The sequence below is a fragment of the Helianthus annuus genome, chromosome 2 (assembly GCF_002127325.2).
Source record: "Helianthus annuus cultivar XRQ/B chromosome 2, HanXRQr2.0-SUNRISE, whole genome shotgun sequence".
In the NCBI taxonomy this organism is placed as follows: Eukaryota; Viridiplantae; Streptophyta; class Magnoliopsida; order Asterales; family Asteraceae; genus Helianthus; species Helianthus annuus.
Window position 1 is genome coordinate 173,114,663 of NC_035434.2, and position 24,342 is coordinate 173,139,004.

General features: G+C 36.2%; 3 protein-coding genes across 3 annotated transcripts; 2 read left to right on the top strand and 1 right to left on the bottom strand.

The window, feature by feature from the left end:
* Positions 1 to 1,287: 1,287 nt before the first annotated feature.
* Positions 1,288 to 6,616, top strand: LOC110927263 (auxin-induced protein PCNT115). The gene is made up of 5 exons (XM_022170919.2): positions 1,288 to 1,545; positions 2,111 to 2,317; positions 4,882 to 5,054; positions 5,556 to 5,658; positions 6,153 to 6,616. Exons 1-5 carry the CDS (start codon positions 1,333 to 1,335, stop codon positions 6,486 to 6,488), a joined length of 1,032 nt encoding a protein of 343 aa, XP_022026611.1. The 5' UTR covers positions 1,288 to 1,332; the 3' UTR covers positions 6,489 to 6,616.
* An 80-nt stretch (positions 6,617 to 6,696) lies between these two features.
* Positions 6,697 to 13,676, bottom strand: LOC110927262 (MACPF domain-containing protein At1g14780). Its single transcript, XM_022170918.2, has 7 exons — positions 13,193 to 13,676; positions 10,462 to 10,700; positions 9,571 to 9,772; positions 9,400 to 9,477; positions 8,730 to 8,913; positions 8,489 to 8,655; positions 6,697 to 7,525 (listed from the first exon to the last, which is right to left on the bottom strand). Exons 1-7 carry the CDS (start codon positions 13,445 to 13,447, stop codon positions 6,806 to 6,808), a joined length of 1,845 nt encoding a protein of 614 aa, XP_022026610.1. The 5' UTR covers positions 13,448 to 13,676; the 3' UTR covers positions 6,697 to 6,805.
* Positions 13,677 to 18,633: 4,957 nt separating this feature from the next.
* LOC110927265 (oil body-associated protein 1A) lies at positions 18,634 to 22,002 on the top strand. Its single transcript, XM_022170920.2, has 3 exons — positions 18,634 to 18,827; positions 20,788 to 21,191; positions 21,723 to 22,002. Exons 1-3 carry the CDS (start codon positions 18,691 to 18,693, stop codon positions 21,905 to 21,907), a joined length of 726 nt encoding a protein of 241 aa, XP_022026612.1. The 5' UTR covers positions 18,634 to 18,690; the 3' UTR covers positions 21,908 to 22,002.
* Positions 22,003 to 24,342: the final 2,340 nt, after the last annotated feature.

Consider the following 24,342-nt stretch of genomic DNA (forward strand, 5'->3'; position numbering starts at 1 on the left):
TTATACTGACACGTACATAAATATAAGCATGTAAAAAATATTATAAAGTTTTTAGAAAGTTGAAGGGTTGAAAGTACCAATACTAAATGTTGAAGAGTAAAAAATGAAATAAATAAAAACTTACTAAAAGACAAAAAAATTATAAAGTTTTAAAAAAAGTTGAAGGGTTGTAAATGTTAATAGAAAATGTGGAAGGTAACGATTAAAATAAACAAAAACCTACTAAAAGAAAATAAAAAAACAAAAAGGTGTCACCCACCCCTTATATAATGGGCTGAATTACCATTATAGCAACATGAAAACAAATTCTGGAAATATAACCCACCCCAACAAATTTAAATGTGAAAAGGACAAATCTTACTACTTCACTGAATTTAATTCAATGGTAACATATCAAACTTTATGAAAATACTAGAGGGATGATCAGGATACTTTACTTTACAAAATATGATATATTTTCTATTATGTTTTCATATATTAGGATGAGTTCAAATCAATACAAACAATTAATTGCACTTATTAGAAAAATAAAAAATTACATTTAAAATGATTTTATTTTTTGAAGATTGATATATTTTCTATTATGTATTCACATATTAGAACGTAATAAACCAAACCTATACCAACTGAATTTACTGTTACAACACGCAAGAGAATTCCACTAGTTTGTGGTTTATAAAACATATATATTCAAGCTTGATTCGTATAAAGTTACTTAGAAAATCAAGTCAAACTAATTTCAGCACGTTTGTTCTACAGAATTGAGTTAATTGCCCGGATGGTCCCTGTGGTTTTACATTTTTTCATGTTTAGTCCTCATCTTTTGGAAATAGCAGGTATGCTCCCTATGGTTTGTCATTTTGTTACTTGGATAGTCCCCTGACATTACCCAAGGACTATCCGAGTAACAAAATGACAAACCATAGGGAGCATACCTGATATTTCCAAACTAACTGACATCTACTCAGGGGACTATCCGAGTAACAAAATAACAAACCATAGGGAGCATACCTGTTATTTTGAAAAGATGGGGACTAAACGTGAAAAAACGTAAAACCACAGGGACCATCCGGGCAATTAACTCTACAGAATTTGTTGCTGCCACTTGGCTTCAAATTTTGAACATCAACGACGTCGTTTATTAATTGTGCATACCAGCCACTATAAAAGCATGCTGCATGCAATCAACGACGACGTTTGGCATTAAATTACATTCAATTCACATAATCACATCCATCCAATAAAATCTTGTAACAAGCATCAAAACATCCTTTGCATCAAGCCTATGTATTTAAGGAAGGGTTTTAAACCAACAAAAACACCACACCAAAAATGTCTGATATGAAGAGAATCAAGCTCGGATCACAGGGACTCGAGGTTTCAGCGATCGGATTAGGTTGCATGGGCATGTCGTATGCATACGGTCCTGCAAAACCCGAACAAGAGATGATCGAACTCATCCACCACGCTGTTAACTCTGGCGTCACTCACCTCGATACCTCTGACGTCTATGGACCTCACACCAACGAAATCCTCATCGGCAAGGTAATCCGATTGTTTGTACTTTTATAGTTATTAGTGGCAGAACCAGAACTTTTTTTTGGTTGTGGGTCGTCATAAGGTTCTTTTCTCCTGTGAGACAATCGTCCAAACTTATATTTAAAAAAAAACTAAGATCTTGATGTTTAAATAAATTTTGGTGACTGGTGTAGTAAACCCTCTTGACCCGTGTCTGGTAAGATGATTGACCATTAGCGGAATCAGGACTTTTTTTTAGTCTGTGAGGTCATCATAAGGTTCTTTTTTCTCTCCTGTGAGGAGAATCGCAACTTATTTTTTTTAAGTAAAAAATGATTTTATTTTAAAAAAATTAATAAATTCCGGTGACCGAGGGGTCACCCTCTTGATCCCTCTGGTTTCGCCATAGCTTTGTTTTTATTTTTCTTTTTGTTAAAAAATCAGATTTTATATTTAAAAATTCAATGCATTCCGATGAACGGGGCCAACAGACCCTCTTGACCCCGCTCTGGTTCTTTACGAACAATGTCGGTGTGATTTGGTTATGGATTTGATTTAATTTGTGTGTAAAGTAATTAATGATATGGTGTAGGCGTTGAAGGGAGTTGCTAGAGAGAAAGTTGAAGTTGCTACCAAGTTTGGGCTGAGATTTGGGGAGGGATATGGTGAATTGCAAATCCATGGGGAACCGGAGTACGTTAGGGCTTGTTGTGAAGCGAGTTTGAAGCGGCTTGGTGTTGATTACATCGATCTGTACTATGCTCATCGTATCGATCCAAAAGTGCCGATCGAAATCACGGTTTGTTTTGCATTTTACTTATCTTAGTGTCTTAGCTTTTAAACATAAGTGTATATTGAACACTAGGTTGAAAACTCATGTATTATATGAGTTGATTAAATCCAACCTAATAAAACCATTGTTTTTCAATGAAGATTTTATATGTTGGATATTATTCCATATATAAATAAGCAAACTTTTTGTGCATAATCACTTATAACATGTGCTTTGAGAGTTTTTCAAAAAAAAAACTTGATTTTTTAATTTTAACCCAAAGGTTTTTATCTTTTGTAATTTTAACCCTACATAATTTGTTTCTTAACTTTAACCCAAAAATTTCATTACTTTTAATCCAAATGTTTTTACCTTTTGCAATTTTAACCCTACATAATTTGTTTTTTTAACTTTAACCCAAAACTTTTCATTATTTGCAATTTAACTTCACAACTTTTGTCACTTATACTTTCATCTTTGTCAAATTTTCGGTTTACGTATAGTTCTTAATTTTTCGAGTTAATACGACGCAACGTACAAATGCGGTTCAACTTTTTTATGTTTTGTTTCAAAATTTGCAAGTTAATACGACGCAACGTACATGTGTGGTTCAACGTTGTACCTCTATTTTTCATGTTTGACAGGTTTGTCGCAACACGCAGACCCTAGGTCGAGTCAGTGTTGGTGGTCGATAACGGTTGTGTGACATTAGTACTATTTGACACCGTTTCACGCCCCCCCCCCCCCCCCCCCGGCAACGCGACGTGTGCTTTGGGGGTTTTCCAAAGAAAAAATCATTATGCATATGGTTGTCGTAACCTTGGCTTTGGAGGTTTCCAAAAAAAATTGATTTTTTTTTTACTTTTCACCCAAAAGTATTTCATAAATTACTTTTAACCCAAAACTATTTGTTTTTTTACTTTTAACCTAAAACTTTTTATTTTTTGCAATCTATCCTCACAACTTTTTTAATTTCAACTTTGGTCCTTTACAGTTTTCATTTTCCGCAAATTTTTCGCTTTATGCTTGGTTCTAAATTTTGTGACTTAACACATCGCAACGTGCGTCTTTGGTTTAACTTTTTTATGTTTCGTTCTAAATTTTGCGAGTTAACATGACGCAACGTGCGTGTGTGGGTGAACGTTTTTACATCGTCTATTTTTTCCCCGTTTGACAGGTTTAACATAACGTACGGGTCCTAGATCGACTTAGTCATAACTAAAGAATCCCCGCCGCATTGCGGCGGGTCTCAGTTCTAGTTATTATACATTTGTAAAACAAAAATAATAAAACTTTAGGAATTATAAATAATATATAACGAAGATTGAAAATTTTTAATAAAAGACAGTAGTTGAAATCTTATGTTTAGTTACTATCAATAAAATATTATATTATAATAAGATGTATCATATTTCTAGATATTTAATTGTTTAGTTTAATTTTTTTTTTTTAAATCATTATCATTTAATATGAGAGAGAAATATTTAATAAGAGAGAGAAATTCAATTGTTTAGTTTAATTGGTGTTTAAGAGACTCAGAGCATTCTCATCCAAACCACTAAAAACTGTGTGAGGGGTTTTTAAAATATAAGAAGTATAAAAAGTGGTTGTGAGTGGAGGAGAGAGAAAATGTTACTGTTCATCTGTATATTTGGGGGGACACTGTTCACCCCCTATACTTTTTTAATATATATTGAAAGTGGTTGTGAGTAGAGGAGAGAGAAAATGTAATATATATTGAAAAGGAGAGAGAAAAAGTATTTGTTTTTAGTGGAAATATAGTGATATAGGAGTTGTTTTTTAGTGGAATGTATGTATATTTTTAGTGGATTGGATGTGAATGCTCTCAGGTTGGATTCCTTTCCTCCCTATTATTTTTTTACGGCACCTGGTGATGATGGAAGACTAAGCGAATAGGTGGAGATCGTTATTTCGATCCTTGAACTGAGCGAGTTTTTACCTCACCGCACTGTCGTGCCTTCGAGAGAGTGTTCACGGGCTTCGGCCATAGGAGAGGGTTTTCCCCAGTTCGGATGCAAGTGTATCCCGATGTGGTAAATTTCGCCAGCAGCCCATTTGGAGGATTCGTTGACCGTTCAAAAAAATTGGAGAACACAATATGTGATCTCGAGAGTGATTATAAAACTGGTCTGGCTGATTGATCGGACAGGTTGGACCGGGAATCAGGCATGGAATTGGTTCGGATAAGCTTGATCCATTTGAATTTGAATCGGCCAGTTAACAGTTGGTCTGGATTACCATTTTTTTAGTTTTTTTATATTATTTTTATCTCTAAAACCTCATTTTCAAAATAATTTAGTACTCTCTAGTTGATTTGTTAAGTCCAAAGTTGCAAAATCACATCAAATACATATAGTATTTTGTTTTTGTAATAGATTTAGTTTTATGTTATTTGTGACATGATCTCGTTTTTTTTATTCCGGTCTGACTAGTTAACTGATAACACGATCAGACTAGTTTTGAAAACCATGTCTCAAATCAAAAACACATGGAGTGCTATGGCTAAGTATTGTTTAAATGAAAATATAAGATTTCAAGGTGATATTTAATCAAAATGATATTTTTGATAGATGGGAGAGCTAAAAAAACTTTTTGAAGAAGGTAAAATAAAATACATTGGTTTATCTGAGGCTAATCCAGCAATCATCAGAAGAGCACATGCTATTCATCCAATCACAGCTGTACAGCTGGAGTGGTCTTTGTGGACTAGAGATGTAGAAGAAGAGGTTATTCCTACTTGCAGGTAATTAACCCATAATCAGCTTTAGTTAGTTACTAATATTATCAAGAAAATGAGAAATTACTAAGGCCGTTCATTATTCTGGTTAACCGAATAGCCCCGACCCATCTATTTGTCTTATTTGTCACTTGGGTCGGGTGATTCGCTTTGGTTTTTTGGTGAGACACAAAGTTTTTATCGGGCGACCATGTGAATGTTTAATGTTAAAGCTTTTGTCCATAACCCATATACTAATTCATTCATACGAAATTCCAATATGAACAACAAATAGTTTAGATTTGTATATGGTTCATTTTACGTGAACCCTGTATTTTGGTGGTTTAAATTGGATAGCGAAGTTTTTGGTTTCGATCTTGTGTTAATTATTAATTATTGGTTGGTCGAAACCCGGATAACTTAAACATAATAGCACAATTAACCGAAATCCACTCTAATGAACATTTGACACACAGTAGAAATAACAAGCAATTATGATGTTACGCCTGTCCGTTTATTTTTCCGCAGAGAACTAGGGATTGGGATCGTACCTTTTGCTCCTCTAGGTAGTGGATTCTTCGCATCGGGTCCAAAGGTGATGGATAATCTGGCGGATGATGACTATAGAAAGGTTTGTGCTTATTTTTGTGCATTTGGCAAACATGCCGGACCTAGTTTATTTTTATGCGGGTTTAGTGGTGGATCCAAAAATTTCATCTAGCGTACAAGAGGTTACAATATAAGCGGGTTGGGTTACGGTCTTACAAGTCAGACCAAAATCGGTCAGATTAATATTTTTATTTCATAATTTCCACAAAGTAAAGAAAAAATAGTAATTATTTTGCTAAAGAAACAATAATACATTTGTTATTATTTTGGGAGTGTGACATGATGTATGGGCCTTCTCATTTTTGGGCTAAATTGTAACTATTTTTAGCCATCTTTCTAGTTTTGGGCCATTAGAGTCTCTAAAGGGCCAATTGTGTCAGTTGTCCACCACTTCTTCCTAGCATTTTTTTTTATTTGTTCAATAACTAATATATAATCAGGATTAATGTATTATTGAAATAATTATTGTTATATAATAGCTTTTGGATTTAACAACTTAGGTTTCATCTTTCTTAGGTTCTACCGAGGCTACAAGGCGAGAACTTTGACCACAACAAACGTGTATTTGAGCGAGTTAGCGAAATGGCCGAAAGAAAGGGATGCACGCTGGCCCAACTAGCACTGGCATGGGTTCTACACCAAGGGGATGATGTATGTCCAATCCCCGGTACAACCAAGATCACGAACCTGAACCAGAACCTTGGAGCCCTTTCGGTTAAACTCACATCTCAGGACATGGCCGAGCTTGAATCCTTGGCTTCGTTCAAGGGTGATAGAATGCCTGAACAGATTTTGGCGCATTGTTACAAGAACGTCGACACTCCACCTTTGTCCTCGTGGAAAACCGAGTAATCGCATGGAGTTTAATAATGTTGTTTTGGTGCCTTGTTGTGATGAACTATGTTGTCTTTATTTTGTTTGAATGTTGAACTTTCAATCTTATTGGTGAAACATGTTGTGTTATGTTCCACCATATCTATGACCCTAATTTCGGCTCGTAAGTATAAGTTGGTCAGCTTGGTTTACGCCCATGTTAGCCCGATGATAAATTCGAAACTCGTAAAATAAACGATCTAACTCATTTTGCATTAGGCTCTAAAGAAAAAAAAAAACCAACAAAATAACCGGAATGGCAAACCTCTTACACTCTTATATACAAAAAATCTCGCTTATTCTTGCGCAAAATCTAATAACGCGAACTTCACATGCAACCCAATCTTACCACCATCCATGACCAGCTTACCCGCAGTCACTAACCAATGACCTGGCAAGTCGTGTGGCCCCCGCGCAACCTCATCCATGTCCACAAACTTACGCAGTTTTGTGGACCGGACTGGCACTGGCGGGCTGTCAGTAAACCCACCCGAGTTAACTGTTGCAGGCTGCTGCTTCTGTGCATTAGCAACCGACCGTTGTGTGAAACTAAAGGTCGAGCTTAGGTTGGAAAAAATACTAGATTTCCGAGCTACTGTCGGTACACCAGCCCATTCAGTCTTACGAATGGTGCAGTTGGGCAGGTGGGTGAATAGTAACCGAAGGTGTAGTACTGTTTTAGGCCACTTTCCTTTGATGGTGAGCTGGGCCCCGGTTACGATATACACGCCCCCTGCCGGTTCTTGGTTTAGCCAGTTTGGGTCATGTTTGACTACGGATGAGCACACGTTTGAAAACCGCTTCCATCTGACTGGTTCGAGAATTTGGGAGCGAGTCTCGTATTCATCAGAACCCCGCCATTGTGATTGTCTACGGGCTGTGGGCGCCTTTGAAAGTGCATGTGTTATGGTATCTGGAAGACTGGAGAGATGTTGTACGTGCATTGCTAATCGGTTGCTTTTTTTGCCTTCCAAAAATAAACGAAGACCAATCACTGGTTTTTCATCACACGTAACCTGAAAAAAAAATAGACGGTATAAGAGTTTGGATCAAACCTAGGGATGTAAATAAGCCGAGCCGCTCGTGAACTACTCGAGATCAGCTCGCTAAAAATTGAATTGAGCCTAAAACGTTCGGGGGGAAGTTCGTTTGTGTTCGTTTGTTTATTAAACAAACGAACACAAACAAGAAATTCCGTTCGTTTAGTTAAATGAACAAACATGAACAGAGGGCGCGTTTGTTCATTTATGTTCGTGAACGTTCGGTAACGTGTTTGTTTGTGTTCGATAGTTCATTAGTGTTTTTAGCTTTTATATTTTATTTAAATACTTCAAAATTCCGACAATAAAATATTTAATAAGTGTCAATGTATTATATATTTTGTTCATGAACGTTTGTTTGTGTTCGTTTGTTACCATTTGTGCTCATGAACATTAGTTTGTGCTCAATTGTGTTCATCGTCGTTCGTTTTCATTCGTCGCCTAAAATTAACAAACAAACACAAACGAACACGAACAAGTTCATTTCCTTAACAAACAAACACGAACATAAAATCTTGTTCGGTAAGCGTTCGTGAACACATATATTTCTTAACAAACGAACACGAACAAGGACTTGTTCGTGTCTCTTCGGTTCGTTTGCAGCCCTAAATTACATAATTATTAATTACTTTATATTTTTTATTATTGTAAAAATAACTTAATAATATATATCATGTTATAATGATGATTATAAATACATATAAAAATAAGTAAAAATGTACATAAATAGATCTCGAGCAAGCCCTAAGCTCAGCTAGGCTCCTTTAAACCCCTAGTCAAATCAGGCAAACACATTTTTTAATCATTTCTTTAATCTATAAATACATTATTAAAAAAAAATTAAAGTTATATTAATAAAGCGATTTAAAAGGGTGAAGATCATTCGACCCACTTTTTTTAGTTAACTCTTCCACATTAACCCACTTGAATATAACGTACCTGGGTCGTGCTGACGTATATCTTGGGACCCAAGAAACTAAACTGAAGCCGAGGGCACGAAGTTTTTTTCCTTTGATGCCTAAGATTTAATTCACAAAATAAAGGGGCCCACTGTCTAGGAACTTGAAACTCCAAGAAATATTGCAAGTCTTCTACAGCAGGCTTGTCTGCACGATTAACAAAAAACGGTGCTGTTAACATAAACTCTAACCGACATAATTATTACGTTTAAATAACTTACAGCGTAAATATAGGTTTATTGCGTGGCTGATATAACCACTTCCGGGAACGCCATTAAGAAGAGAAGTAATCGGTACAAACTTGAAAAGCATTGCTTCGGGATCAGTGCCAACTGTTTGAAGCCATTTCGAATAACTGTCCGAAAACACATCACCTCCTCTTTTACACTCGATAACCGTAATGCCCTGTTGCAATGTAGACCATACATCAGTTTTTTTTCCCGTTTTCCAAAATTTTTATGTGTAACTTAGTCCGCCAAAAGAAGTAAAATGCCATTTACATCCTTGAGGTTTGGCCGCTTTTGCGACTTTCGTCGAAAGATTTGTTTTTTCGCATATGGATCCAAAAGGTTTGAAATCTTGCCATTTTCATCCGACTCGTTAACTCCATCCATTGTTTAGCGACAAGTCAGGGGTATTTCCGTCATTTAATCTTGACATTTTGATATAAATAAACAAAACAAACAGCTAAAATGACGAAAATGCCCCTGACTTAACGTAAAAAAATGAATGGAGTTAACGATTCGGATGAAAATGGCAAGAATTCAAACCTTTTGTATCCAGATGCGGAAAAACAAACCTCTGGACAAAAGTCGTAAAAGTGGCCAAACCTCAGGGACGAAAATGGCATTTTACTCACCAAAAAAATGTTGAATACATTTTCCAACTTACATCCTTGCTTGAAGTTTCTGTAATATTGGTGAACTGCTTGGTGTGCGGCTGCAACATACGAGTGAAGACATCCGGCACCTAAAAAACAGTCAAAAATATCAATATAAAGGTATAAAACGTACATGATAATTCAAGATATTAAAAAAAAATAGATATTAAAGATTTAATTACTTTTTGTTTGCCGTTTCTTGTTTTCCTATCTAATAGAGAAGGACTATTCCCGTCTGAAAACAAATTATCTCCAAGATCGTCTAAGTATCCTCTAAGTTCTGCAGAAGAAATTGTCGAGGATGGTTTCTGTTTAACGCATATCAAATCTTGACCGCCAACAGCCATCCCGACAATAATGTGTGTGCCGTAAGTCTGAATAAACCTGACATATATAACATATCTCGTTAGAATACGTGGAATAACAGACGGGTCGGTAACGGGTCAAACGGATTATATTAATTATACATGATTCAAAAAGTTCTTATAAAAATTAATAAGAAAAGTTTTCATTCGGCTCGTTAACTCCATCCATCTTTCCTCGTTAAGTCAGGGGTGTTTCCGTCTTTTTTGCTAACTTAAAAGGCAATTCGGTCTTTTTCATATTATGTAAAAAAAAAATCGAATGCCCTTTAAGTTAACAAAAAAGACATAAATACCCCTGACTTAACGGGAAAATGGCAATATTTCAAACCTTTTGGATCCAGATACGGAAAAAAAAACCTTTGGACGAAAGTCGCAAACTAACGGGAAAATGACAATATTTCAAACCTTTTGGATCCAGATACGGAAAAAAAACCTTTGGGCGAAAGTCGCAAAAATGGCCAACCCTTAGGGACGAAAATGGCATTTTACTCTAAAAAATAATAAGAAATATCCATAAATAAACTTGTAAGCCTTTGAAAACATGTTAGCCGACTTTCGCACGAGTATGTTTGACCAATTTCATGATTAACTAACTTTCTGCATTTGACCTGTTTGCCACGTCATCAACAACATAACACAAATTGACCATCGTAGACCTGTTCGACCTGTTTCTACACTTACAAGACTGAAAATGTAAAACGTATTCACCTAGCGAGTAGCAACGGGTTCCAACAAGTTGGAACAGATTTCTTGACACTTTCTTGGAGTACTAGCGGCGATGTTGTTAAGTGCAAATAATACAAAGAGATAAAATAGCCGTCAAAAGCAAGATATTTGGCATCCGTTGCATCATTTAACCATGATCCACTAAGATCAAATAACGCATTGAAGTATCCAGACGGTACTTTTCCTTGTATTGACGATTTTTGATTAAGTAATTCTGACATCTGAAGAACAAACATCAAAAAAATAAATTCAGAAATTCAAATTAGCAAAGGTCCGCTGCTGCTAAACGGCATTACAACAATGATGCAGGCAGAAGATCGAAAAAATTAAGAAATGACACCTAAGCAATTACTACAGTAACCATAACGGAAACCTTAGTTGTTAATGGCGAATAGCGACAAATAGCGATAAGGTACCTGTATGCTACATGGCGAATAGCGATAAATAGCATAGCAGGCGCTATTTTTTAAATGGTGATACACCAGAAAAAAAAAATATGTATATTATATCAAAATCATAGTTGTCAATAGCGAACGTAGCGATCGCTATAGCACGCTACGTAGTGTATAGGTCTAGGCTCACTATTAGGGTTGTAGATAGCGATAACAACGACAATTTTTTTCTTCATATAATAGCAATTAAATATAGTTATAAAATAGCTGGATTTTAAGTTTTTCTTTTAAATATACATGTAAAATAGCATATATACCAGGACATTTTGATATAATATACATATAATTTTTTTAAGTTTTTTTTTCTAGTGTATCGCTATTTATAAAATAGTCGCCCGCTAGTTATCGCTATTCGCTATGTAGCATATAGGTATATCGCTATTTGTCGCTATTCGCCATTAACAACTATGATCAAAATACCCTGGTATATTTAACAGAAACCTAAAATCCAGCTATATTTAATCGCTATTTATTTAAAAAAAAAAACTGAAATACGGCTATTGATGACTACATACCTAGTAGCGACCTTCGACCTATACGCTATGCTATTCGCTATAGCGACCATAGCGACCACTATTGACACCTATAACATAGAATATGCTAAAAGAAGATTCATTGTACGATTTCTTTTTTCATGATATTTGATTGCCACCAAGAAATGTCACATTGCACTTCATTTTGAAAACACTAACAAGGGCTAAGGTCATACAAAAGCAACCTGTCCCATAATGAACATCGGTAGAACGATGACACGAGCAGAAGCTGAAGATCAAAAACATAAGAAATGCCACCTCAGCCATTACTACAGTGCAGTGGCGGAACTAGCTCAAAAGGTTAGGGGTATCATAATTTTTTTTAGGATCAGGGGTAGCCTTTATATAACGGAAACGAAGTTGAGTGGTATTTTTACACTACGTAGATGGGGTTGAGGGGTAGCCCGTGCTACCCCTCCTAACATTTAAGTCCGCCACTGCTACAGTGACCAGACCATAACGGAAACAAAATCTGAAAGACTGATGATCATCATGGGTCCATAATAATAGAAGGTACAAGTAACATTATAAAACAAAAGTGAAAGCAGGTCCTTAATTATAACTATAATACTCTATGCTCTTTAGTTCTTTATGTCAAAAGTTGAAGTTCATCAACAGTTAAAAGTAAGTCAGTAGTGCAACTTGCCTTACTTTATCATATTTCACAAGATTCCAAAAAATAAAATTTTATTAACACATAACTGATCAGTCTAATCATAAAACAGTTCTAAAATTAACCAAAAAAAAGCTTATCTTAAAAAAACAATAAAATCTGATTAACTACTTCCCTAAGTAGTTAATGCGGTAAAATATCGGATATTGGTCAAGGACCAATATTTGAGATATCGGATATCACGGTGGGATATCGGTAATTTTAATATCATGCTAAATTTATATATATAGCAATTTAACACTAACAATTGTAACAAGTAAGAACTGACTAGGACTTAAAACACTAACATTTAACACTAACAACTAACAATTAAGACTTAAAACACTAATAGCAGCAATACAAAGAAAAATGAACTAGAAATAAGAAGAATGGTACTGATATCGGGAAAATCGGTGATTTATCGATCAAATATCGGTCCTATATCGGACAATGTTGCTGATATTATCGGTACCGATATTCTGACCAATATTTTGTACCGCTATCTCGGCAGAGTACCGATAACCGATATATCACTGATATATCGGTTGATATATCGGGATATTAACTACATAGCTACTTCCAAAATAAGGCGAATGTTATATAACTAACTATGCAGTTAATATCGGTTATATCGGTCATATCGGTCCCTTGGTAAAATATCGGTCTCAAATTCGGTCAAAATATCGGTACCGATAATATCGGCGATATTGACCAATATTTGACCGATATTTGACCGATATAACCGATATATCACCGATATTTGACCGATACAACCGATATATCACTGAATTATCAGTGTTAAATTGGTATATATATAAATTCTGCATTATATTATAATTACCGATATCCCACCGATATCTCACCGAGATAACCTATACCTCAAATATCAGTCATATCCAATATTTTACCGCATTAACTGCATAGATAACTAATGCATCACAATCTCTACTGCAATTGTGAAACCAATAAACTCTAATTCCCCATCAAAACTTGAACCTTAATCATAGCAACAAGTAGTGACAGAAACTCAATTGCATAAACAATTCACAATTCAAAACAAAATATTTCCTCCTGACCTTACTAAACTCCAAAACATCGGATTTAAACCGAATCCGATCACCTTTATCACACCGAATATCCTCCGAAACACCTGAAACAGTACCTCCACCAGGAAGAACAATGTCTCTCTTACTCGATTCATCCAGCTGCACCAACCGGCCGCCATCCGGACACTTTTTCGCAAATCTCAGCCGGAAATCACTCGCGAGATCAAACCCTAACCCTAGCGATTCCACAGCCCTAATTTCAATCGGCTGGTTACAATAATCCATCAAATTTAGGATAATTAACGGATTAATAATAGAGTAATGAGCATAAATAATAAGGTGATAATTGATAGGGATGTTTGAACTGATTGAATATATGAAGCAGAAATTGGTGGTGGTAGTAGTAGTAGGTTTGTTGTGATTTTTTTTTTTTTTTTTTTTTTGATTTTTTGAGTGGTTTTAGCGAGTGCTGTAACTGCAACGGCGCTGTGTGGACTTTTTCATACCCATCGCTCGCTTAACGACCGCCACCGGCCACTATAGTCTATACACAATAGTCAATGAATTCTTATTTTTTATTAATATTAAATTATATGTACGGTGACTTATGGTCAAATTTATAACTTTTTTATTTTTGTTTCTGAGAAATTTTTAAATTTATTTGACCATACGTATTTTGGATTTCTTTTTTTAAACATAAACTTTGATAAAACACTACCAAACCCAAACCAAGGCAATCGAAACTAAACTACATAATTACAAATTTACACCAATTATCTCAAGCTATATTCTTTGGCTTTGACATACTTTTAAACCAAAGATACCCTACTGACTTAAGTACTTTACTCCGCTCACAATTTCCTCTATTCTAACACGTCATTTGTATTGATGCTCGGTTTGCTCGATTATTTTTTTGTTTGATGCTAGCTTTAGGTAATGTAATACTTACCGGTTTTAAATAAGATTTATATAATAAATAAGATAAAAGTAGATACATTTATTAATTTAACTTTAACATAGAAAGTGGTTAATTGTTAGTGTGGAACTGGAACTGTAGGATCAAATACAAACCACATTTTGTATACAAACTGTAAGAATCATTTAAAAAGTGTCATGTGTCATTCAACCAATTATAGAGAAATGGTAAAATGACAACCTAAATAATATCAATTATCTTGAATTCCTTATAATTATGCTAACAAGCAATTAATTCTTTATTTGGATATTTCTTTTGTTTTCAATGTGCTGATAAAGAAAAGTGCTGGTATCATTTCATATATGTGCTAAAATCAATTATCTTGATTAATTTTCATGTGCTAATATAATTTAAAAGTGCTATTTTTATGTATGTATTGTTTTGGTATGTGCTAATTTAACTTTTTTAAGTGCTATGATATGTTCTTACGGTTTGTAGGATAAATGTGATTTGTATCGAAACCAACCCCCCAATTAGATGTGTTCACCATGTTTTACTAGTAAAATTTGAAACCAACCCATACATGATATACATGATGACATACAAACTTGAAAACGGCACGAGAATCGTGTCACTGTTAAACACGTAAACTCGAATACAACACGAGTTTTTGCTTGTGGAGATGAACACGACATATTTGACCCAAATTTTATTTTATTATTTTCTTCATTTTAGTAAATACTGAAAAACTAATAGGTCTAAAGTCTAAACTATGACATAAAACACATTTTTAAAAAATAAAAATGAGTCAACTCATGAACCATCCTATCAGCCCAAGCTATGACTTGTTTGGCTAAATATTTCGTGTGTTTGACGTACAATTGAACATGACTCATTTAACACAAATCGAAACATGTAAATTTGATGTTAAATTCATATCATGTGTCTAGGGCTTGTTAGAAATTCGCATCTTTAAATTTTATCTATCTATCATTAAATTTGATGCAAGTCTTTCTATCTATCTTGCTGCTCTTGCATTTTATCTAGTGAGCATGGCTGTAAGGCCTATTTAAATTTTGCTCTGAAAAAATACCAACCGAATGATTACATGACTCCTTAAATGGTGAGTCACTCTTCTCAGTTGGTCAGTTCTAAAATCCAAGTCGAGCCTGCAATTAACAGGGATATTGGCTTCTAATAATCTTAAGTAGACGTTATTGGCCATTGGCAGTCCTACTTTTTTATTCCCCCTGTCAGTCTCGCTTTTAACTATTTTTCCCCCACCGGTCCTCTGTTAAAAAAAACTTAACGGAGTTAAGTTTTTTTTTCTAAATTACAAACTGATGTTTTAGGGCTTTTGATCAGAACAAGAATACGAGTCTATTGATGTAAAACTTACCTCGATATGGTGCTCTAAACGACTATATTTTTGTTAACTGGAAATTTAAACACCTGAATTGAAACACGGTTTTCGTCGTTTGGAGCACAATTTCAAGGTAAGTTTTACATCAGTAAACTCGTATCCTCATTCTGATCAAAAGCCTTAAGACATCAGTTTGTAATTCGGAAAAAAACTTAACTCCATTAAGTTTTTTTTAACTATGACCGGTGGAGGAAAAATAGTTGAAAGATGAAAAATAGTTGAAAGGTGAGACTGCCAAGGGGAATAAAAAAAGCTGGGACTGCCAATAAACAATGAAATCTACTTGAGATTATTAGAGACCAATATCTCTAATTAATATAAGGAAAACATGTCAGTCAAACTTACAACTTAACCAAAGTTCCAAACCGTCCATAAATCGGAGTTTAAGGTGTTAATCCATGTTTTTCTAGTTGATTGAAATGATTAAAAAAATAGAGTAATAAACTCATAAATAAGTCTTTCATCCGGTGATCTGACATTATTAAAATCGCCTAAAAACAACCACATCCCCAATAAAGAGTTTTTACTACCCGTAGCTCTTCTCACAACCGTATGCGCTCAACCGATTCAAAGAATCAATTGAAAAAACTCGCATTTAGAGCAATAAATTCTGAATTGAGTGTTACATTCGGTAATTTGACATCACTAAAATCACCTAAGAACAACCACATCCCTGATAAAGATTTTTTTACTGCTCGTAGCTCTTCCCACAACCCTATGCACTCAATCGATTCGTTTAGTGCGTAGACATTCACCACTTTTGACGCTTCCTCCGACCCTCATAAAAAGGTTAAAGTAAGTTCAAATGACATTTTCCCACCCTGATAAAAAAATCTTTTTTGAATTTTTTAATAAGTTTTATCATATATTCCCTATATGATAATTTAACTACTTGATCTCAAATCTCTCGTCTACATCCATGCTCATGTAAATAGTTAAAATACTCGAACTCTTGGTTCATGTAAGCCTGTTTCCACGTGTCACATCCTTAAACAATCTCCCATGATTCAACCATAAGGGGACTAAGGGTGAAATCACTAGTGATGGATTCCATCACTCCCACTATCCAATCAACTAATGTCATGTCATCAATCCAATTTCCATCACTAGTGATAGAAATGTAGGAGGGGTGGAATCACTAGTGATGGAATTCTATCACTCCCTCCCAATTTTTTTAATTTTTATTTTTAAATTAGAAATTAACAATAAAACACTAAAATTAAAAATTTCATTAATTTTAAAACATACTACTTCAATTTTACATACTAGAAACATACAATTTGTAAAAAAAAAAAAAAAAAAAAAAAAAAAAAAAAAAAAAAACCTACTCCTCGAATTTAACATACTAGGAACATACAATTTAAAAAAAAAAAAAAAAAAAAAAAAAAAAAAAAAAACCTACTCCTCGTCCGAATCCGGAAACTCCAAACCTAGAGAACCTACTAGTTTGATTAAATCGTATCTCAACCGAAAGTGAGTTTCTTCGTTACGCAATTGTAAATTGATATCTTGTGGAACTTGAACTTGTGTAGGAGGATCCGGTACCCAATCCGGGGATATTGCACGTCCGTCGTGTTTGATCAACATATTGTGCAATATGATACACGCATACACTATGCTATGTATTGCTTTCTTGGTCATCGAACGAACCGGTCGGTGTAGTATACCCCATCTACCCTTTAAAACACCAAACGCCCTCTCAACATCTTTTCTTGCCGATTCTTGCAATTTTTTGAACGCCTTTTCTTTAGCCTCGACGGGAAATGAGGGAGCTTTCACAAAAACAGACCAAGACGGGTAGATACCATCGACAAGATAAAAGCCTCGTCTGTAATGTCGACCGTTCACATAGAAAGGAGAGGAAGGTGCGGTACCATCCGTTACGCTTTGGAACAACGACGACGTGTGCAACACATTGATGTCGTTGTTTGAACCTGGGACACCGAAATACGAATGCCAAATCCATAAATCATTCGACGTCACCGCTTCTAGTATGATGGTTGGTCTTTTGATGTCTCCCCCCACATACGCCCCTCGCAACTCTCTTGGACAATTTTTCCACTCGATATGTGTACAATCGATGCTACCGAGCATCCCGGGAAAATGCCATCTAGCCTCGTGTGCGGCATAAATACGTGAGATGTCGTGGCTCGTCGGTTTACGTAAAAACTCGTTAGAATACAACTTAATGACCGCATTGCAAAAAAATTGCAAACACTCACGTGAAGTTCTTTCAGACATAGCTAGGTATTCATCATATTGATCGGGTGGGTTACCTGTCGCTAGTTGGCGAATGGCGGACGTGCATTTTTGAATCGGTGTGAAACTTGGTTTGCCCCTCGCATCGTAACCTTCTTGAAACCATCCCTCGCTTGCCTCGATGTCTCCAACAATCTTTAAAAATAATTCTTTGGGTAAACGAAAACGATCTCTAAACGTTTCGGAATTGTATAGCGGGTTTTCCACAAAATAATCGTTCATCAAAACTTCGTTGGCACGTATACGATCACGGCCGACCATCTTCTTCTTTGGGCGGGACGACTCGGCATCAAGCTCGTTATACACCGACACAAAATAGTTTAGCGTGTCGTTGTCGGAAGACGACTCGGTATCGGTGTCGCTAGACATCGGAAACGTCGAATCGGTAGGGAATTCCATTTGAGAAAGATTTAAAAATTGTGTGAAATGGTTTAAAATTGTGTGAAATGGGTTTAAAAGATAGAGTTTGGTGTGGAAAAATGGTTAAAATGTGGATATATATATAAATAAAATGGATTATTATTATTTTTTTTTTTTTATTAAAGTTACCGTTCAAAACCAACGGTCATCATGTGCAACGGTCATTTTTTAAACTTTTCAACGCGTTATATGGTTAACGCGTTAAACTTATTACGCGTTATCACATGTGCGGCGGCGGTGTGCTCAAAGCCGATCACGCGTGCTCAAGCCCGATAACGGGACCGCCCCGTCCCCTCTAATAAGCCAAAACAGAAAACGTTTGTTTGACCACTTACTATATATACACAACATAACATGACACGTCCCTCAACACGTGGCAAGCAAAACACGCCACGTATATCCCCTTAGTGCCACCTGTAAAAGTAAAGCTATACAAATCAACTAGTAGTCATCTCCAGATTTCATCAACCAACCTCACCGGAAAACGCCGTCGTTTTGATCCGACTGAAAATGGACCCGGTTCACGCATCAATCCTCCCTGAAGTTCCCGGAGAAAAGACCAAAATCGGCACCTCACTCGTCGACACTGCGGCCGCAACCATCCAGTCGTTTGGCCCGACCAAACAGATCCACCAACACCTTTGCGCGTAAGTCGAAAGTTACAAACGGGTGTTCATCGGTTCGGTTTTTGCCTTTTTGGCAGTGTTTTAAAAACCGGCTTTTAATGTATTGGTTAGGCCCGGAAATGGTTAAATCGGGTTGTACCGGACTTTTCAACCGGGTTGACTAATTAATCGTGTAAATTCATAAAATACAGGTAAACTGCATTTTTCGTCGTTTAAGTTTGAGCAAAATTACAAGCGTTAATGAAATTACACTGGATGTCCTTTATGTTACAGTTTCTTATTATGCGGTGTCTTTTTGCTGTAACATAGTTAATTTTTCGGTCAACTCTTAACTCGTGCAACTCGTTTCACGAGAGGAAACAAGAGGAAAGATATATTTTGAGTGAAAATGACCATTATACCCTCATTTGAGTAGCACATGTCGAGAGTTAACATTAAAAATTAACTGAGATAAGGTGATTGGAAACTGTAACATAAAGATAGCACATGTCGAGAGTTAACATTAAAAATTAACTGAGATAGGGTAAAAGTACACCGCATGATTGAAAACTGTAACATAAAGGATATCCAGTGTAGTTTTGTTTGTTGGAGGACAACGCCTAATTTTCCTCAAACATAAAGGACAGGAAATGCGATTTACCCTAAAATACAAGTTCAACTAAAAAATAATTCAAAACTAATCATTCCATAATAAAAAGGTTATTCCAAAATTTAGTCCATAATAAAAAAAGAAATAATTTAAAAATTCACTATTGTTAGCTTTTTTTTTTTAGCGCAGTTTTACTAAGAAATTAAATTTTCACCTTTTTAGAGTCATATATAAAACATTAAAAATCTAAATTTTAACCTTTAGCCCGGTATAATCGATAATTTACCGGCGGTACAACTTCTTTGTCATTCCTTTGGTTTATCGGTATGATTCGTGCTGGCCAAGCTTCCAGCATCCGGTTTAACCAATTCAACCGGCCAATATATAAACTAGTTTTTAAAACCTTGGTTTTTGTAAACCGGATCAACCGGCCAATATATAAACTAGTTTTTAAAACCTTGGTTTTTGGTTTATTCAGGTTTCGGTATGGTTTATTGGTTTACAAATTCAATGTTCTTATTTCGATTAAAACAGTAACCGAAACCGTAATGGTTATTCGGTCGGGTTTATTTCGGTTACGATATGGTGTTTAGTTTGATCGGTTTGAAACCGAATAATCAACGTGTTAATTTCTTTTTTACACTTATTTTTAGCTGATCCCAAGCCTATTTTCTTATCACTTCGGTTTATTCAGTTTACAAATTCGATCCTTCGTGTTTTCGTTACAGCCCGAACCGGAATCCAAATTGGTTATTCGGTTTGATTTTGAATTCAATCGGTTAAGGTGTTAATCTGTTCGGTTTTCGGTTTAATCTGTTTGAAAACGTGTTAATTTTCTTTTTACATTTTATAGAAAAGAAAAACATGTTTTTATACGATATCAAATAGAGGTGTAAAAAAACCCGGTTTCAACCCGAACCGAACCGGCGGTTTGTAATACGATATCAAATAGAGGTGTAAAAAAAACCGTTTCAACCCGAACCGAACCGGCGGTTTGTAGACTGGTTGGTATTCTTGATCTTTGAAACCCGTAAAATAAAACGGTTTTTTTGCCCCAAACCGGTTAGTACCGGTTTGGTTCCCATCGGTTAAAAAACGAACCCGTTTTCTAAACGGTTTGGTTAAAAACCGGACCGGAAAACCGATTTGTACACCTGTATTTTCATTTGTTTTCCACAAATTCAATCATTCGATTTTGGTGGCAAACCGAACCAAAAAAGTAGGTTTGGTTCATTTTTGGTTCGGTTTGAAACCGACGCACCAAAAAAGGATTGGGTGGTCAGTTTGGTACATTTTTGGTTCGGTACATTTTTGGTTCGGTTTAAAACCGAACAAAGAAGGCTTTAATTTACTTTTACATTTTCTTTTGCCATTTTGTTAATTTTCGTTTAGATTTCACTTTTACGCGGACGACATGACTCGCCAAGTGGAAGCGCATCACTACTGCGGCCATCTGAACGAAGACATGCGACAATGCCTAATCTACGACCGGCCCGATGCCGATGCGCGGTTGATCGGGCTGGAATACATAGTAACTGAAGAACTGTTTTTAACTCTTCCGGACACGGAAAAACCAATGTGGCATAGCCACGAGTACGAGGTGAAGAGCGGCGTGCTCTTCCTTCCCGGTGTTCCCGGTCCGGTTGAACGAAAAGATCTCGAGAAAGTGGCGAAAACGTATGGGAAGACCATTCACTTTTGGCAGGTGGATAGAGGTGATGAACTGCCGCTCGGGTTACCGCAGGTGATGATGGCGCTAACGCGAGACGGGCAACTCTACCCGAGCCTCGCTAAAGGTATCGTTAATAATTATTTAGCTTTTTTCATGTAGTCAAATCCAACTACAATTTTTGATAACCTCCAAATAGTGGTGGGAAGAATTTAAGAAAAATAAAAAAATTAAATAAGTTTCTTCAGGTTATTTGGTCGAACCGAACCGAACCGAATTCGGAGTTGGTTTTGGTTTGGTTTTGTTGAGTTTGGTTCGGTTTTGAACTTTTTTTAGTTAGGTTCGCTTCAGAACCAAGTAACCCGAAAACAAAACCAGAACCGAATACGGAGTTGGTTTCGGTTATGAACTTTTCTTAATTCGGTTCGGAACCAAATAACCCGAAAACCAAAACAAACCAAACCTTCGGAGTTGGTTTCGGTTTGGTTTTGTTGAGTTCGGTTCGCTTTTGAACATTTTTTAGTTCGGTTCGGTTCTCGCTTAAGAACCAAATAACCCGAAAACCGAAACTTTTTTTAATTCGGTTCTCGCTTCGGAACCAAGTAACCCGAAAACCAAACCAAACCTCCAACTTAGAATCTTACTCGATCTATTGCAGATGTGGAGTCTCGATACGGCGTCTCCTTCGAGAAGGAAAGGGCTAACAGGGCATACATGGAGGGTCCGACTCACGGAATCCACCCAAAAGCGAATGCAGCCGGAATCGGGCTCAAGACGGTGCTACGAGAGATCGAATGCAAACCATCCGTCCAGTCGGAATCTGTTCCTAGGGTTTTTGTTTGATAAATCCTTTTAAAAACTGTGTTGGAGAATAAAGATGCTGATGCTATGAATGAATCTATCAAGAATAAGTAAGAACGTGAGAACAGTTTGGAATATAGTTTATGTTTCATCTTGATTGAGTGAAGTTGCATTTGTTACCCCATAACTAGGGCTTTAAACGTACGAGTCGGCGAGGGTGGGCTTGAGCTCGAGCTCAAAATAAAATGAGGTCGTCTTGATCTTGAAGTTAAACGAGCCAAGGCGTCGAGCCTAGCTTAGCTTGAGCACGGCTCGGTTGCAAAATGAGCCGGTTTTGCTCGGATCGTTCCATATCGAGTATTTTTGGCTGCCTTTTACAAGCTTTTTTTTAGCGGACTTGTGAGCCGCGAGCTTTTTAAACATCCCTATGGTTAGCTGTGAGACACTGAGACCCGCTTATGCTTATGAATAGGTAAAACCGTAAAAGAAAAGGCAAAACCGAAATGGTCGGTCAACTGTGAGACAACTTATGCTTATGAATAGGTAACCGAGACCGCTTATGCTTATGAATAGGTAAAACGGTCTAAATTCAAAAGAAATTAAGGTTTTAGGGTGGAGGGTTTGGGGAGTTGGGTGTTTTGAGTGGGAGTCACTGATTGGTGACCACCCCACTGATCGAGTTGGGTGACAACTTATGCTTATGAATAGGTAACCGAGACCGCTTATGCTTATGAATAGGCAAAACGGTCGAAATTCAAAAGAAATTAAGCTTTTAGGGTGGAGGGTATAGCTTCGGGGAGTTGGGTGTTTGAGTGGGAGTCACCGATTGGTGACCACCCCTACTGATTGAGTTGGGTGTTTGACTTTGAGAGAGGCAACAAAATTCGGTGATTGTTCACCGGTGAATTGAGAGGAGAGGAGAGACCAATCAAATGTTTTTTTTTTTTTTTAATTGAGGGGTGTTTGACTATACCTAGTGATTGAGTGTAAAATGGGGAGTAGAATGGGGAATTGACATAGCATGATATTATTGGGTAGGATTTCACTCAAACACCCTAGGGTGATTGACTATACCCTCCACCCTTAACCAACTTGAAATAACTAAAAGTGCAATAACTATTGTCGAGGGTACGGTCACGTAGAAAAGACACTAACTAAATTAGAAAAGACACTAACTAAATTACACGTAGGCGTGTGTGTGTTTTAATGAAGTTTTCCTTTCGAAAAAAATTACACGTAGGAGAAAATGGTCAATTGGCTTTTGAAATTCAAAAGAAATTAACGTTTCAACCAATGTAAAAATAACTAAAAAGTGCAATAACTACTGTTGAGGTAATGCCAATAACTAAGCCACACGTAGGCAAAGACAATAACTACGTGTCGTGATTTCACGAATAAATAAATTAAAAAAAAGATGTGATTGGTTGGTGTGTAATGGACCCCACCCCTTGACTTCTTCATACACGTTACTCCTTTGGCGATGGGCTTCATTGGCGCCCCACATTGACGGAGGGGAGTGGTGTTTGTTGCCCTAAGGTTCATAAACTCGAGTTCTATTTTAAAGAACAATTTCTTTCATCTGTGTTCAACGGACATCCATCAAACCGTTTATTTTCTTTCATGTTCATAAACGAACTTTTCATCCAACCGTTATCGAATGGTTCACTGATCGTTTGATTCATTTACAGGTCAAATGTGAGGGTTCTATTCGTTTAGAGGTCAAAAATAAGCCCAAACATGAGCCAGAAACTTGAAGCAAGCGGGCCAAAAATAAGCCCAAGCATGAGAACTTCTTAGAATGCTACATATTCAAACGGCCCAAGACAATATGAAAGCCTGGATCAATGTATTATTTCCAAGAGGTAGTCGGGTAAATGGGATTCGTCAATCTTTACAAACTTCAAATTTAATGATATTGTGATTAAGCATTAAATATGTGAGGGGTGTTACATATGGGCTCGTCAAAAGTTCAAATCAAACTGAGCTTAAATGAGCTCGAGTCCGAGGTGAATATACATAATCTGTTATGAAGCTCCTATAATAAACGGTTTGAACTTGGGATGTATTTACAAAGCTTGACTAGACTAATAAGTCTAAACGATATTGTTATTGAGTTATTTGTATAAACATGATGATTTTATGTAACATAATTCATATATAACCACAACTAGGATTTAACCCCGTGCGCATCGAATTGTTTTATAAACTTTGTTAGATGTAAAATAATAATGGCAGTTAAAGAGTTGCCACAAATTAAGTATAAACTTTGTTAAAATATCAAAGGCCCGTATAATAAATCGGTAATTCCAATTAAACCAAAAATATTTCCCAAAGTGTCATCTTGATCTATGTATTCTACAATTCTTTTGCAATAGTCAACAAAGGCTAAAAAATGTAATCATATACCTAATGTTGGCATCATCAATATATTATTACCCGTGCGTTGCGGGAGAGATCTTGCACGTGTACGTTTTCAA

Coding starts and splice junctions, on each gene's coding strand:
- LOC110927265 (XM_022170920.2), top strand. CDS start 18,691: ATGGACCCGGTTCACGCATCAATCCTCCCTGAAGTTCCCGGAGAAAAG. Junction 18,828..20,787: donor ATCCACCAACACCTTTGCGC/GTAAGTCGAAAG, acceptor ATTTTCGTTTAG/ATTTCACTTTTACGCGGACG. Junction 21,192..21,722: donor CTACCCGAGCCTCGCTAAAG/GTATCGTTAATA, acceptor GATCTATTGCAG/ATGTGGAGTCTCGATACGGC.
- LOC110927262 (XM_022170918.2), bottom strand. CDS start 13,447: ATGGATTATTGTAACCAGCCGATTGAAATTAGGGCTGTGGAATCGCTA. Junction 9,478..9,570: donor CAAGAAACGGCAAACAAAAA/GTAATTAAATCT, acceptor ACTGTTTTTTAG/GTGCCGGATGTCTTCACTCG. Junction 8,656..8,729: donor AATAAACCTATATTTACGCT/GTAAGTTATTTA, acceptor TTAATCGTGCAG/ACAAGCCTGCTGTAGAAGAC.
- LOC110927263 (XM_022170919.2), top strand. CDS start 1,333: ATGTCTGATATGAAGAGAATCAAGCTCGGATCACAGGGACTCGAGGTT. Junction 5,055..5,555: donor GAGGTTATTCCTACTTGCAG/GTAATTAACCCA, acceptor ATTTTTCCGCAG/AGAACTAGGGATTGGGATCG. Junction 5,659..6,152: donor CGGATGATGACTATAGAAAG/GTTTGTGCTTAT, acceptor CATCTTTCTTAG/GTTCTACCGAGGCTACAAGG.